Here is a 13,351-nt window from a genome sequence, read left to right on the forward strand (position 1 = left end):
GAAAGCCAGCACATAAGAATACAATCAAATGCCGCTTGTAGTATTTTCACCTACTAGGCATAAAAAGTATAGCATCAATGGAATACACAAATCTAACTGGGAGGACATAAGTTTTCTTTCATATCTGCAAGTCATTTCAGTAATTGGATTCACAGCAGCTATGTTAACATTAAACAGAGAAACCCTAATTAATGACATAAATGAAGGTTCTGTTGTTTAGGAACAAAACATTAATTATTGTGATTAGTAACACAATTACCTGTTTCATGTCAGAAAAACAGGTCCAAACATAGACTCAGTGGACACACCCACGCACTGCTCCACACACTGAGACCAAACAGTGAAAACACCTGTGTGGGAGGATCATGGTAATGTAGCATCCGTTTGTTTCCTATTCTTCCCTTAAGCATCCAGTGACAAAGCTATTCCAAAATGACTGAATGATTTATTTACAAATCCATTATATTTTAGATAGGAATAACTAAACAACTCTACTTCTGTTTACAATGACACCATCTCTGCTCCCTTTATTTTAATGGTTAATCTCCATCAAATGAGTTGGAGACAGCAAATCTCACTACCCATCATCTAAGTGTTAAAACAGTCTCATTCTTTAAAAAAAATTTTTTTAAAAATTAAAAAAAAATCTTCGACTAATTATTAAAGTAAAGAGAGACCTAATAATGACCATTAGTTACTTCTAATGTAGTTTCCATACTGTGAACACAGCCAGGGAGTTTGTAGAGTACAGGAGATTAACCGCAGCCAAAGCAGTACAAAACAATGCACACTATATAATTTGAAATCATCTTTAATAGATACTTACAAACAAATCTACAACAAGAAATACAAATAAAAAAGGAAGCTGCAAGCAAGGAAAAGTGAAGTGTGTGTCCACGTTCAGCTGCTTCCTGAATGTGTGTCACATTTGCACATTTAAAAATACTAGCAACAACAGGTCTATGATATTTGCGTTGGCAATTTGACCTTTTATTACATTTGTGCAGCACGTTGAAGATTGTCATTTTTATCTCAGTACAGTGCCTTAAAACTTTAGCTTGTCAATTCAGGCATCTACATAGCCCATTACCTCAAACTCCCCTTGCCCCCCTTTTTTAATGTAATAAACACAAACACTACATCAATGGTTCTCAGCTATGAGCCAGTGGGACCCAAGAGTCAGTCAGCTGTTGCACTAAAGTAGCTATTTCATTTGTTTTCCCCATTACCTGGCTTAATTTGTGCAAACCAGTGAAGTCATCTGATGAAGAGACCGATTTAAAAAAAACAAAACAAAAAAACAAAACTCTTGGGCCTCAACGGCATGTGGTTGAAAACTACTGCACTACAAGAAAGCAGGAGTGATAAATGATAAAAAGACGTGACTCTATTGAGAAAATAATTCCTGCAGATGCATGCTACAAATAATCACAGTGACATTATATTTCTGTTAAAATTACTGCTGATCGCATTCCTGTCAGATGCCTGATGGCTAGTGATGCGGCCCTTTTAGATCACAGAAACCTGATAGCACAGTGAGAGGTCAGAGCAGCTCAGGGGCCTCACAGTGCACTAACCGCACTGCACTACAGACGCTCTCTATGGAGTGGTAAGCATCTCTTTTCTGTGTTGTGTCTGGAGCACCTTTTTTTTTTTCCTTTTTCTAATCCACTACCACTTTTAAAATCTTCTACTGATTTCTAAAAACAATTCTGTTATAATGCTCAATTTAAGTTGTTTTACAGATTGATATGTGCTGCCACCTTGTGGTCAGATACAGGCAATGCATTGCTGAGCCAATTCATCGCTAGGTGTTTTAGTACTACAGCGTATCACATTTCTGAGCCTGCAAGCCATTAATGCATAAATCAGAAAGTCTGGAGGTCACAGCAGAGGTACTGACCACTTAACTACCTTGACCACAGCAACCTACAAACTGGTGACTGCCAGGGCATCGACTGGATCAGCGTGTGCATAGTGCTCAGTGATTCCTGATTTGATAAAGTTAGATAATACAATTGAGAAAGAGTCATTAAAAACAAGATAAGAAACTGAAAAGGAGTCCAGCCACTGACATGGAAGCGTACTCATAGAATCATGAGGCTGATTCAGTCCTGGAGGCTTGAGCAATGCTGTCAAACAGGTTTAACCCGAGAATGATCCCAGAGAAACATAAAGAAATGAGGGTGTGCTCAGAATGTGGTGACTGTCGGCGGCGTCATTGGTAGAGCAGGTAGTTCTTGAGAGAGGCTGGCAGGGGTAGTCTATGGATTTCACTCAGACGCTCTCTTCCTAATGCCACCCTCACTGAACGCCTACACAGGTCCATCAGAGAGAGCGGTTCAGCTGGGGGAGAGAAAGAGGGTGAAAAAGTTAAAGTTATGCATTTCCAGAGACAGAAGCTAATTTCAGGAGCATGTATAAGTCGAGCAAAAAGGCAGCGTGCATATCGTGTCATGTCCAATAACATTGTTTTAACCGGAGGCTGCTGCTCTAGAGAAGGCAGCAGGTTCAGTGGACTGTAGCCAAATTTTGAGCTCTCCCCTTCCCCCTCAAAAACTAATTATGTCTCCATACATCAGTCATTATGATGTTCCACATTTGAGCTTAAGTTTTTTTAGGCTTGAGATATTCAAAGGCACTTCACACCATCAAAACATGCACTCTGAAATAAAATGGATGATTTCTAACACAGTATTAACACATCTGGGATCCACACATGCCCCGTGGACAAAAGAACACTGCAAATGCAGTTCAGCCCATGTTTATATGACAGCTTACACAAGTTAAATAGTAGAGTACACCATAATGCATCTAAAATATTCCTTTAAAATAAAAAAAAAAAAAAAAAAAATCTATTGATCACATATTTGGCTTTTGTAGGGCTAGCTCAATTCCACTTCTGCAGGCAGAAGTCAAGAATCTGTCAGCAAGCCTGATGCAAACAAGAGTAGCCCACAGACAAGTTGTTCCACATTTATGACACTGCCCTCTGACGACAGTAAGCAGCCACAATATATAAGTGCATGCAAAACTGCATATGACCAATGCACAACCATGCCTGTCCCATAAGAATCATCTGGTAATACAGGCAGTTTTTTATTTTTGTTTATTTGTTTTTGTTTTGTTTTTTTTTAAGAGTAATGGAGGTAGCAGCAGGAGAATGAAGTTTCTGATACAAAGACAAAACCCTCAAACATGATGGGCACTGTGTCGGGTCTTGGATGTGCGGACAGCCCCAGCCTCCCTGCCCACGCCCCACAGGATAGAACTCAAATAAAGTACAGCTTTCAACCAGAGTTGTATAAAGTTGCCATCTGAAAAAGCAGAGCTGGTGGCTATCCAAAAGCGCACAGATCACCATTTACCACCAAATCCTGACTAATCTGCAGATAATTCAGTTACTGCTACTGCTGCACAAAGCGCATAAATGCATCAGTGTCAGAAATCACCCCCCATTCCCCCCCCAGGAACAAACAAAAAACCTGACATTTCTTTCACTTTAAAAAAATTCTAGCAAAAACTCTGACAAAGGAAGCTCCGATAAGTAAACCAGACAGTAGGTCGCCAACTCCAAACAGTAGATTGACCAATGTTTCCTCAAAATCCTAAATTACATTCGCCAACATCTGCTCAACACTGTTGCTGACTAGAGAGATGCAACCTGATGCGTTTGTAGATTCTAGGTTATTTAACTTTACTGCCTACATTTCACTTTGTGAGCAACAACATATACGCCGTCTCAGTTTATTTAAAAGACAAAAGTCTGCAGTGCCAAATACTGGTACACTACAGTTTTTGTCATATTTTAAAATGTAGAACATAAAATGTGTATGTGCGGAACAGATGTTAACTTTGCAACTCTAGTATACGTATTTTCTCCAGGTTTGGACTTGTTTGAGACAACAAAAAGTGTGGACTTCAGCTGCTGTGGCAGCTCTGCACATTGGATCAAGTCACAAGATTAACTACATATAATGATACCAAGTGCGTTTAACAAGACTACTTAAGATTAGAGATCTCCCTGCTCCAAATACAACAGTTAAAAAAAAAAAAAATCATCAACTTCAAAGAGGCTTTTATGTATATGACAGTTTCTTTTATTCAGGCTGAAACTAGGTCAAGAGATCTGAGCTCAACATAAAAATCTAATGAGCACAGAACACTTGGGACATCCGGGTAGTACAACATGTTTCAATAAGCACCATCTTTCCTCACTGAAACCTCATGAGCCAAGGAATAACTGGGATTAATCCAACTGGAGTCATTTCTCATTATTTGTCTGATGGGACAACTAGCATGTTGTTTTTTGTACACTTACATAAAGGATCACCTGGTTCTGATTAAAAGCAAGCCAAAGTACAGGCAATGACAAGAAAGGGAAGTTTGCAGCATGTCTGTTCATGCACTAGTTCAGCACAGGACACAGCTGTCTGAGGTAATCTCAAGACAACACCTCAGACAAGGGATACATAAGAAACTGATTTTGTCAAATATGATACCATTCGCTCATTCAGGTATAACCATTAATCCATCATTGAGAAATGCGGATTAGAAAAATGACTACATCTGCAAAGCCTAACACAGGGTACCTTTACCAAGAAAATGAAGTAGACAGAACAACCAAAACACGAAGACAGTGTTGTCATTTTCCCCGATACCCATTAGTAGGTTTCCCCATGTAGGTGAAATGGCAGACAGCGGAACAACTAGAATACATACAGAAAATGTACCAAACCAAAAACATTGAGAAAAAAAAAAATAAAATCCCCATTCTGAGCTGGCAAAGAGGGAGGATTAAAAACTGAAAGTAAGACAAAGGCAACCTCAGACAGATGTTAACTTGATGGAGAGAGCTCTGGGACTTGACAGGAGTTTGCTATGCACTCTATTAACCTGAAAAACCTGCAATTTTAACATAAAACAGATTTCCTCTTACAATGCAACATGTAGCTTATGATAAACTTGGAATTAGGTTTTTATTTGCCCGTCTCTTTAAAATCTGGCCATGAAGAGGGCAAAAATGTAGTTTACTTGTCACAAAATTAATTTTGGTCAAAGTTCATTTGAAACAAAGAACTGCTTAAAGTGAACTTCTGAAACTTGTTATTTGTTGTCTCACAAGTCCTCACTCTCCTGTCTTTGCTTTTGTTACCTTTGAAAAAAAAAAATGTTACCTTTGACCGCTTTTGTTTGCACTTTGTGTTTACAAATCTTTCTCCTTATTTTGAACAAACAAAAAAAAAAAAAAAAAGTCAATAAATGAATGAACTAAGCATATACCACACCTTTTTAGTGATAGCTGACTACTGATAACTACTTTTTAATCACACTAATGGTCGAGAAGCTGCCATGCAGGGCCTGATACTTTGAGCAGCTTGACATTGGTGGCTTGTCTAAGGATGATTCTGTATTTCTACAAAGGGACCAGGGATTGAAACACCAGCCCTGTGATTTGAAGACAACCTGCGCTAGTGCTTCTTCTGAAGTAGACAAAGACTGAGAGAGAGAGACACCACATACTTATATATAAATATATTACATTTATACTTTAGAGTGATCCAAAATTGTTTACCAAAACTGAGACATTTCCTATTGCTGCCAGAGTGGATGCAATGTCAGACTTTAATAGTGATTTAACTTCCATTTTATGTCTGATATCAGGCAAATTAAGCCAGAGAGGCATCTATATATAAATTTCTAAGTAATCTGGACTGAACAGCAAGATAACACACTGTGCAATGATATATGTACTGTTTTACATAACATTTAGAGAGGTAGCCACACAAATACAGTAATGCTACTCTTTGGTAACATGGCCTGTTTAGACACTGGGACAAGCCCTAACTGTTAAACCTCTTTTTATTGCATCAATAAATCCTCCCACTGGTTAGGTGAGCTCAGTAAACAAGAGATCACAATGACACAGCTGAACATGACAGACAATCTGAACGGGAGTAATATTTAATTTAAAATTCATACTTACGATCAAGTCCATTTATGTACCGGATTCGTATTTCACAGTGTCCCCACACAGCACTCACCACAGGGTACAGCTTCCTGCCTTTAAGTCCTCTGAATGCCACCCCTAAATAATGTCCATCTACTATATAACCAAGAGTCCCCTCATCCATGTCCAAGACTACTAAGAGAGAGTCTGGTATTATGAAGGTGTCGTCTGGTTCAAGGAAGGCCGGGTAGGGTTTTGCTGGGTGATTTTTGCCATCGTGGTAGAGTTTACTCCTGCACAGGTCCCAGCCCCAGGATTCAGCATTACTTCCTACCAAAGCTGTGTAGCCCACTGAGTGTAGAGGTGCGTCACTTGTAGCCACTCCGACCACAGCGTGTGTACCCCTTTGGCGCATGGCCCAGCTTATCTCCCACACATGCAGTCCCCTTGTGTAGCCAACACGGCCCCGGATGGCGTCCGTGCTCTGCGCAACAGGGTGCCGGTGGAACACCAGCTTGTTGTCATCTTTGACGAAGACGTTGAGGGAGCGGTCATCATTGTTCCACGAGTGTTGGACCTGGATGTCCAGGCTCGCGGGTGGCATGTCCAGCAGCAGATCCAGTCGTGATGGCTTAGTGTGATTCAGGGCCTGTAGCTCCAACTTCAGGGGGCTGAATGCTGGATCCCGCATATCGATGGTTTTAATGCCACCTGGGACTTTCTGCCCCATGCTACAGGTAGATATAGCAGCTCGTTCTTCCTCCTCTTCCTCCCCCCGCTTCCTCAAAGACTAATGGGGGGAGTAATCAGCCACAGACCCTCTATTCCAGTGTCCTGCGGTCACCTAAGATGCAGGTTTGTCCTTTTGCTTTGTTAGATGCAGACAGCCAAGGCCAGATGACGAGCTGGAAGCCAACCTGATGAGGTCAGAGGAGATGAAAGCAGAACAAAGTTCAAACTAATCTGTTTAAGACAATGACAGCATTAGATAAAACAAAACATCATCAGGATCCGTATAAGGAAAACAGCAAGTCTTATGTATCCTCAAGAGTGACTTTGCTCTCATGACTGACTGCATTTAACATAAAGAAGGCACTGTCATATGACCAAAGATATAAAACCAAGTACATGATAACATCATCATACAACAGGAAGCAGGCATCTGTTGACCACAGCCACATTTCTACAACCTTAACAAAAGACATTTAGGATCACTGCCATTCATTTATCTTTAACTTAAAACTCTTCAGCTTTCATACAGTGAGACCAAGGCAGAGTTCCCCCCCCCATTTAAACCAGTTCAACAGTTTCAGTTATTATGCTGAGCCAGCCAAGACAGACAAGACCAACGAGTTCTCATCACTTAGTCAACAGTGTATTTGCTAGATTGAAACGATTTTGTATAATGGATTAGACTCGTCACAGAGAATAGGCTGACCTAGTTAAAGTGGCAGTTTGGACAGCTACAGCTCAACATTTAATAACCGACAGATTATAGATGCCATCTTCAGGGTCTTATAAAACAAATGGCTATATAGGTTTGGGCGAGATGGCAGCATCCCATAAAATCCATGACAGGAAATTTATCCTATTGGTGTTATCACTTTATACTATTAGGAATGTGTCTGCTTAAAACTCTTTTTGATATGAGCACAAATGTATGCTTCAGTTTTATTTTACCCAGAAGTCAACGTTCATCACACTGCAGCAGATAAACTGTGATAATCAGCTTTGAATTTTTGCTTAACTGAATTCATTTATTATAGATGTAGAAAAACAACCACATAATCCGACTATGCCTGTGGCTCGATGTGGTTGTGCAGACCGACAAAACTTGATTTTTTTCACATAAATTTAACCGTCTGGATAAAATATAGCTCCAGATCCATGCAGTGTACATAGCTCTGCATGTGTAAGTGGTAAACACCCATGTTTTTGTGTTCTCCTTTTGGCTAAGTAATTTAATTTGGGATTACGTTGCACAAACAACATGAAAAACATTCAAGTCTTATTTGATTAGTTGTCCTCAATTTCATGTATTACTTTACCAACATTTCTTGAAAAAGAAAAGTACATCTGAGAACTCACGAAAACTTGACGTTGCCAATTTCGACCATTTATCAAGTGGCTGACAGGCCAACCCTGAATGCAACAAAATGTATGTAATAAAAACAGGAGTTTTTGCTCTGCGGCATTACAAATGCGATTAAATCTTCTAATAGTGCTGGCTTTGGAAATGTTAAAAGAGCATAAAAAGCAGCATTCTCCACAGGATAACATGACGCATCAAATGTGAAAGTGAAATATTCCCACAACCTCCACAAATAGGGGGAAAAAAGACAGGAAAAACTCCAGCCATTTCCTATTATATGGCTGTCTAGTCAGAGGGCAACAGGAAAAGCTGTAATAAAATGTCTGGTTTTAAAAAAAAGTTTTAGAGAAGCACAGCTGGACAGGAGCTCTTTTGAGGCAGAAATAGTTTCAGCAGAGAAACTGGACAATAAAAGCCTGATGGACTACCTTCTCATTACTGTTAAAGAAAAATGAAGAATTTATGTCTTCAAATTTAATTTTCATACTAGTTTTTCTTTTTACAGCATGAAGCATGTTTCCCTTAATAAGCCCAGAAGCAATCAGTAGCAAGATTAGTTTGGAAATAATATCCCAAAGACATATGTGACTTTTGTGGGCCCAGGTGTCACAGCTGCAGCTTTCTGGGCTTCCCGTTTCTGCCCATGTTGCAGCAAAGCTGTAGAGAGCATTGTGTAATGTGGAAAATGGTGCTGCAGGGAAGGCCACTCTAATTGAATTGTAGACAAGAGTTCATTGAGCAGTGCTTTGGCCTTTCTTCTAATGCAAGTAAACAACCATTTAAATGGGTCATGTCTCTTTAGTGATTGGAAAGCAAGGAGGGAAGAAAAAGCAAGCAGTGGGTGGCCAGCATCTGAATGTAAACAATCTCTTTTTCGATGGCTGTCCAGCATTCATGGAGAGTGAAACATGTTAATTTGCACACTCTCTGTGCCAGGAGTTTACCATCCCCCCCCCTCCTTCCCACCGCACAGGGCCACCTTACAACGCATGCAACATTAGCAGGCAAATCAAAAATGCAAGAACAATAAGAAGTCGTCCCTGATTTCATTTGGACTTCAAAACAAACATACCCACAGGGAGTATAAAAGACGGCTTGTGGAGGGGTGTATTTGGGCTGGGATCCTAGCCTGGGTTTGTTTAGGGTTCGTGGGCCCCCCAAATGGTTTGAAGCTGATTAAAATGCAGAAGGAAAGGCCTCGCCGGATTTCCTGAGCCAAGGAAACATTTGTTTCTATCCGGGAAAGTTGATTCTGTTCATCTGGACATCACTGAACATGCATCAAGACACTTGTTTCTATTGTAAGGCTCAATTTAGACCAGGCCCACCTGAACTTAAACCACAGCCTGTTTTTCTGATTTCCTGAATACATACAGGTCAAGCTTTAATAAAGACAGTCATTGTGTTGCACAGGAGTGCATTCAAGAATTTAATATAGTCTGCTTTGTTCTGTGTTTTAACTTTTTGTAGTTTGTCATCACCACGATTTAGCACAACGCTATAACTAATGCAACCTTACACAGGCATATGAAGATCGCCTTTCAAGTTAGAATATCCAGGTTTTGTTGATTGGTTTATGTCTAACTAAACAGCTTTAGACAGCACACACGTTCTGAAACTGAGGACAGACTATTAGCATAAGAGAAGCCAGGTATAACAATAGTGCCTCTACCTCCAGGCCTTGACTAAACTGGTACCAACACGCATCTACAACAGCCTGAATAAAAACTAAACTTACTGTGTGAAAGTAAAGCGTGCTGGCAGCTGAAGCAGCAGGGTGTGAATGAGCGTATGTAGGCCTTCTGGACACTTATTCCTCCGAGTTTTGCCATGCTAGCTACCGTAAAAGCAGCCTGGGCTTAATAGTTTTAAATGGACCTGGCGACCGTGTGGTCCGAGCTCGTGGAACCGTCCACGCGCAACTACAAACAGAAGAAGCGCGTGAGTCAACCGTTTCTTACGGTTAGCCTTTCTTTAGCTTCGGTTTTTTTTTCTTTGTTTACCTGAAACTCGACCGCCTGCGAAACATTTGTTATCCGACAAACAGCAAAAACCGTCGGCGTTAGCTGAAGCAGCTACACAATATGGCTAATGTTAATAAAAGAGAGAAGGGGGGGGACGAAGATAGTAACCAGTAAACTGTGTCGCTATGTCTAAACTGGGGGAGGAGGCTTTGCAGGCGTTGTTTTATTTTTTTTTATATCAGATATTTAAATGTGATGTAAAGAGGAACACTAGAAGCGAAACAAACGTTTCGACACAGTAAGCACAAAAACACACAAGAGGAAAAGCACACGGCAAACACACCTTGTTAAGTTGTGAGGCGGCAGCACAGTGGATGAGACCAGGCACGGCTTCAGCTACTCCATCGTAGTTTCCCTCTTCCTTGTGCTCTTACCTTTTTTCCCAGGCTGGGCATGAATTAGGTGAAATGGTGATGGCTGCTCTCTAGCAGCTCTCGCGTCACGTGGTCAAACGCTCCCAGCTGCTAGACCAGATTAGGACCTCCCCACAGAGCGGCTGCAGCTACAGCAAAGATGGCTTCGTTTTGGTAATGCAGTTTATGCTGATTTTCTCTAGGCCATAAATGTATTCACGAAAAATCTAAAATAATATGCGGTGCCGATATTTAATCCGAAGTGAAGATGTAAACCCAATTATAATATCAGATTTTAAGACATTTCACTGCTGATATGAACACTTTCTAGAGAACTGTTTTGTTATGCTAACCTTTCTGGCGTCTTGAGATAGTGAAAAGGTGTATTTTTCATAAGATGAATCCGAAGATATATGTATTTTTTAAAATGGTCCTACAGTCCAGTATCATGGGTTAAATTATTTTTAATTTTTTGTGCATGTGGTCAAAGATGTGTACAAATATAAAAATATTTATCAAATGCATTTACACTCATCACGAGCTTTGCAACTATATTTGTTGAGTACAATAGTCAGACTGGTTTGAGATGATAGCAAGGGAAAATTAAATCATATAACCACTCATTACAACCAAGGTGTGCAGAAGTGCATCTTACACAACACATCAGACCTTAAAGCAGATGGGCTACAGCAGTAGAACACCACACCGGGCGCAGATCCTGTCAGCTAAGAACAGAAAACTGAAGCAACAATTCACCCAGGTTTCCCAAAAGTAGACAACAGATGATTGTGATCACACATGGAAGTTTATGAGGTAGATTTCCTGCCGAAGCATAAACCAGGTGTAAAGCAGCTCTGAAGAACAATCCAGTACTAATAACATGTACCTAACAAAGTGGCAGTGAGTCCATATGTAGATACTAAACAATCATACACCTCATCATGGACAAAATGTACACATTGCTGTAAATGGAAAACCTACTGAAATGTTCCAGTATAAAGCTAACTTCAGTATAGTTCACCCTTCAGTGTTAAAGAAGTCAAGTAGGACCCCACACATCAACTGTTTATTCACTTTTATTGTTTTTTCTTGTCCTGTTTGGGTGTTTTATTAAGCAGAATCACGGTCTGAATGCTTTGTTGTGCCAAACACATTTACTTTGCCAAGAGGAGCGCTGTAGACTCTCTATAGGCTCATCTTCTTAGTCTTTTATTTATTTATTTTTTCTTTTCATTTTATGTTATTATCCACATTATCTGTGTAGTTAAACAGTGCCGGAGCTGGCATGCTATGAGTTCCAGGTTGGAAAAAGAGACCAGCAGCATTAACGACATAAAGAGGAGACAGAAACAGAGAGTGAAAAAAAGGAGGGTAGACAAGTCCTTTATTGTTAACTCGGAGCTTATATTTGCTGTTATAGACTTTTCAGAAAAAGAAAGGCATGTTTTTCACATGTATGTGCTGGAGGTTTTATATTCAGTCTAAATACTTCTTTATAATGGCTACACCAAACACGAATAATAGGATATTTCTGCTTTTGTGTTCACTTGTGTATCGTTGAACTTAATTATGATGTAATATTTTGTCCTTATGCGTGCACATGTAACAGTGATGGCGATTAACACAGTTAGTAAGTATGCACAGACACCATATGACCGTCATGACGATACTGATGCATTTTCTTCTTCACCTTGACCTTCAGGCTGTTCAGTCTTTCACTTGGACAGCTTCAAAAAGGAGCTAATGATTTTGAGGTAAGCTGCGGTCCTCGGAGCCATCAGTCAATGTCGCTCAGTAGGTCGCAAATCATACTCAACTCACTGACACACTGACCCCCCCAAGGAAAGTCGTGCGTGTCGACTGATGACTGATTTGTACCAAACATGACATGTATGCTCTTCATACAACCGTCATCTGCTACGCAAACGGTGCAGTAGCTTCACATCTCTGAAAAGCTCCTGTACAGTGCATGCCACCTATTAATGGAGTGGAAGCGGACCTGCTATAACAGCCTGCACAGAATTTCCTAATAATGTGAAAGTCAGAGCAAACATATGCGCCAGATATGAGTAAATGTTGGGAAACACAAGGACAGTGTTGCCATCTAGTGGATCCTCTGAATACTCACCTTCTGGATGAGGTTTAGAGCATCGCACAGTCTGCACAAAACTCCACATCAGTTACACCTTATTCAGAATAATAATTCACACAGAGGCGCTTGTCCTGATTGCACACTAAAAGCTGCGTGGATGAAAGTGCTAATTAACCATCTTCCTTTTCTTCACTTCCTTGTTAACTTCAGAACTTGTGCATATGTCAAGGCCTGGAATTAATAGGACTTTTTAAAATGACCTTGTTTGTCCACTCTGTGAGGCGTCTGAAGGTAACATGGCTCATTTTACATCCTTGGTGAGGAGCATAGCGTGGCGACTTGAATTACCTTCCCCTCAGCTCGTCTCCCTGTGAAAATCCCATTTTCCCCATACGGTGATGGTGCAATGTGCTGAGCTCGGTGATATCTCAGGGCCCCTCCAAAGTGGAGGAGGGGCGTGCAGACATGCTTACTGCCTCCCTTTTAGAAACCATCATTTCAGCAGGATCGATAGTACGTCCCACTCAAACCATGGCTGCCAGAGTGCTCTGCCTCTGTGTGTGCGGACAGCTGCGCCGAGGCAAGTCCGAGCGAGTGGCTCACGCAGTCAAGGTGAATGATCGCATGCTGCGTCAGACACTCTGCTCCTCACTCGCTCCGAGGTGCAGTTTCTGAGGAGGACCGGTGGGTGGATGCTGTCTTAAAGCATTTGGATGCAGTTGCAGACTACATACTGATGAAGCTTCTGTAGCTATTAAATACTTCATGCAGAAAAATCTATCTCCTAGCCGGCTCACAAAAGTGCACAGAGAGTAAATAAAGATTTGCAACTGATGAAGC

At 40.7% G+C, this 13,351-nt stretch overlaps 1 protein-coding gene across 3 annotated transcripts; it reads right to left on the minus strand.

Annotated features, from left to right (window-relative positions):
- Positions 1–795: 795 nt before the first annotated feature.
- spsb1 (splA/ryanodine receptor domain and SOCS box containing 1) lies at positions 796–10,567 on the minus strand. 3 transcript variants are annotated; one of them, XM_040047339.1, is made up of 3 exons: positions 10,350–10,567; positions 5,987–6,867; positions 796–2,346 (listed from the first exon to the last, which is right to left on the minus strand). In XM_040047339.1, exons 2-3 carry the CDS (start codon positions 6,678–6,680, stop codon positions 2,219–2,221), a joined length of 822 nt encoding a protein of 273 aa, XP_039903273.1. In that variant the 5' UTR covers positions 6,681–6,867; positions 10,350–10,567; the 3' UTR covers positions 796–2,218. The 3 variants fall into 3 exon arrangements, with proteins under 3 accessions (XP_039903273.1, XP_039903275.1, XP_039903274.1); XM_040047341.1 differs by lacking the exon at positions 10,350–10,567 and adding an exon at positions 10,046–10,282; XM_040047340.1 differs by lacking the exon at positions 10,350–10,567 and adding an exon at positions 9,781–10,004.
- Positions 10,568–13,351: the final 2,784 nt, after the last annotated feature.

The sequence above is a fragment of the Simochromis diagramma genome, unplaced genomic scaffold (genome assembly GCF_900408965.1).
Source record: "Simochromis diagramma unplaced genomic scaffold, fSimDia1.1 OVJJ01000387.1, whole genome shotgun sequence".
Lineage (NCBI taxonomy): Eukaryota > Metazoa > Chordata > Actinopteri > Cichliformes > Cichlidae > Simochromis > Simochromis diagramma.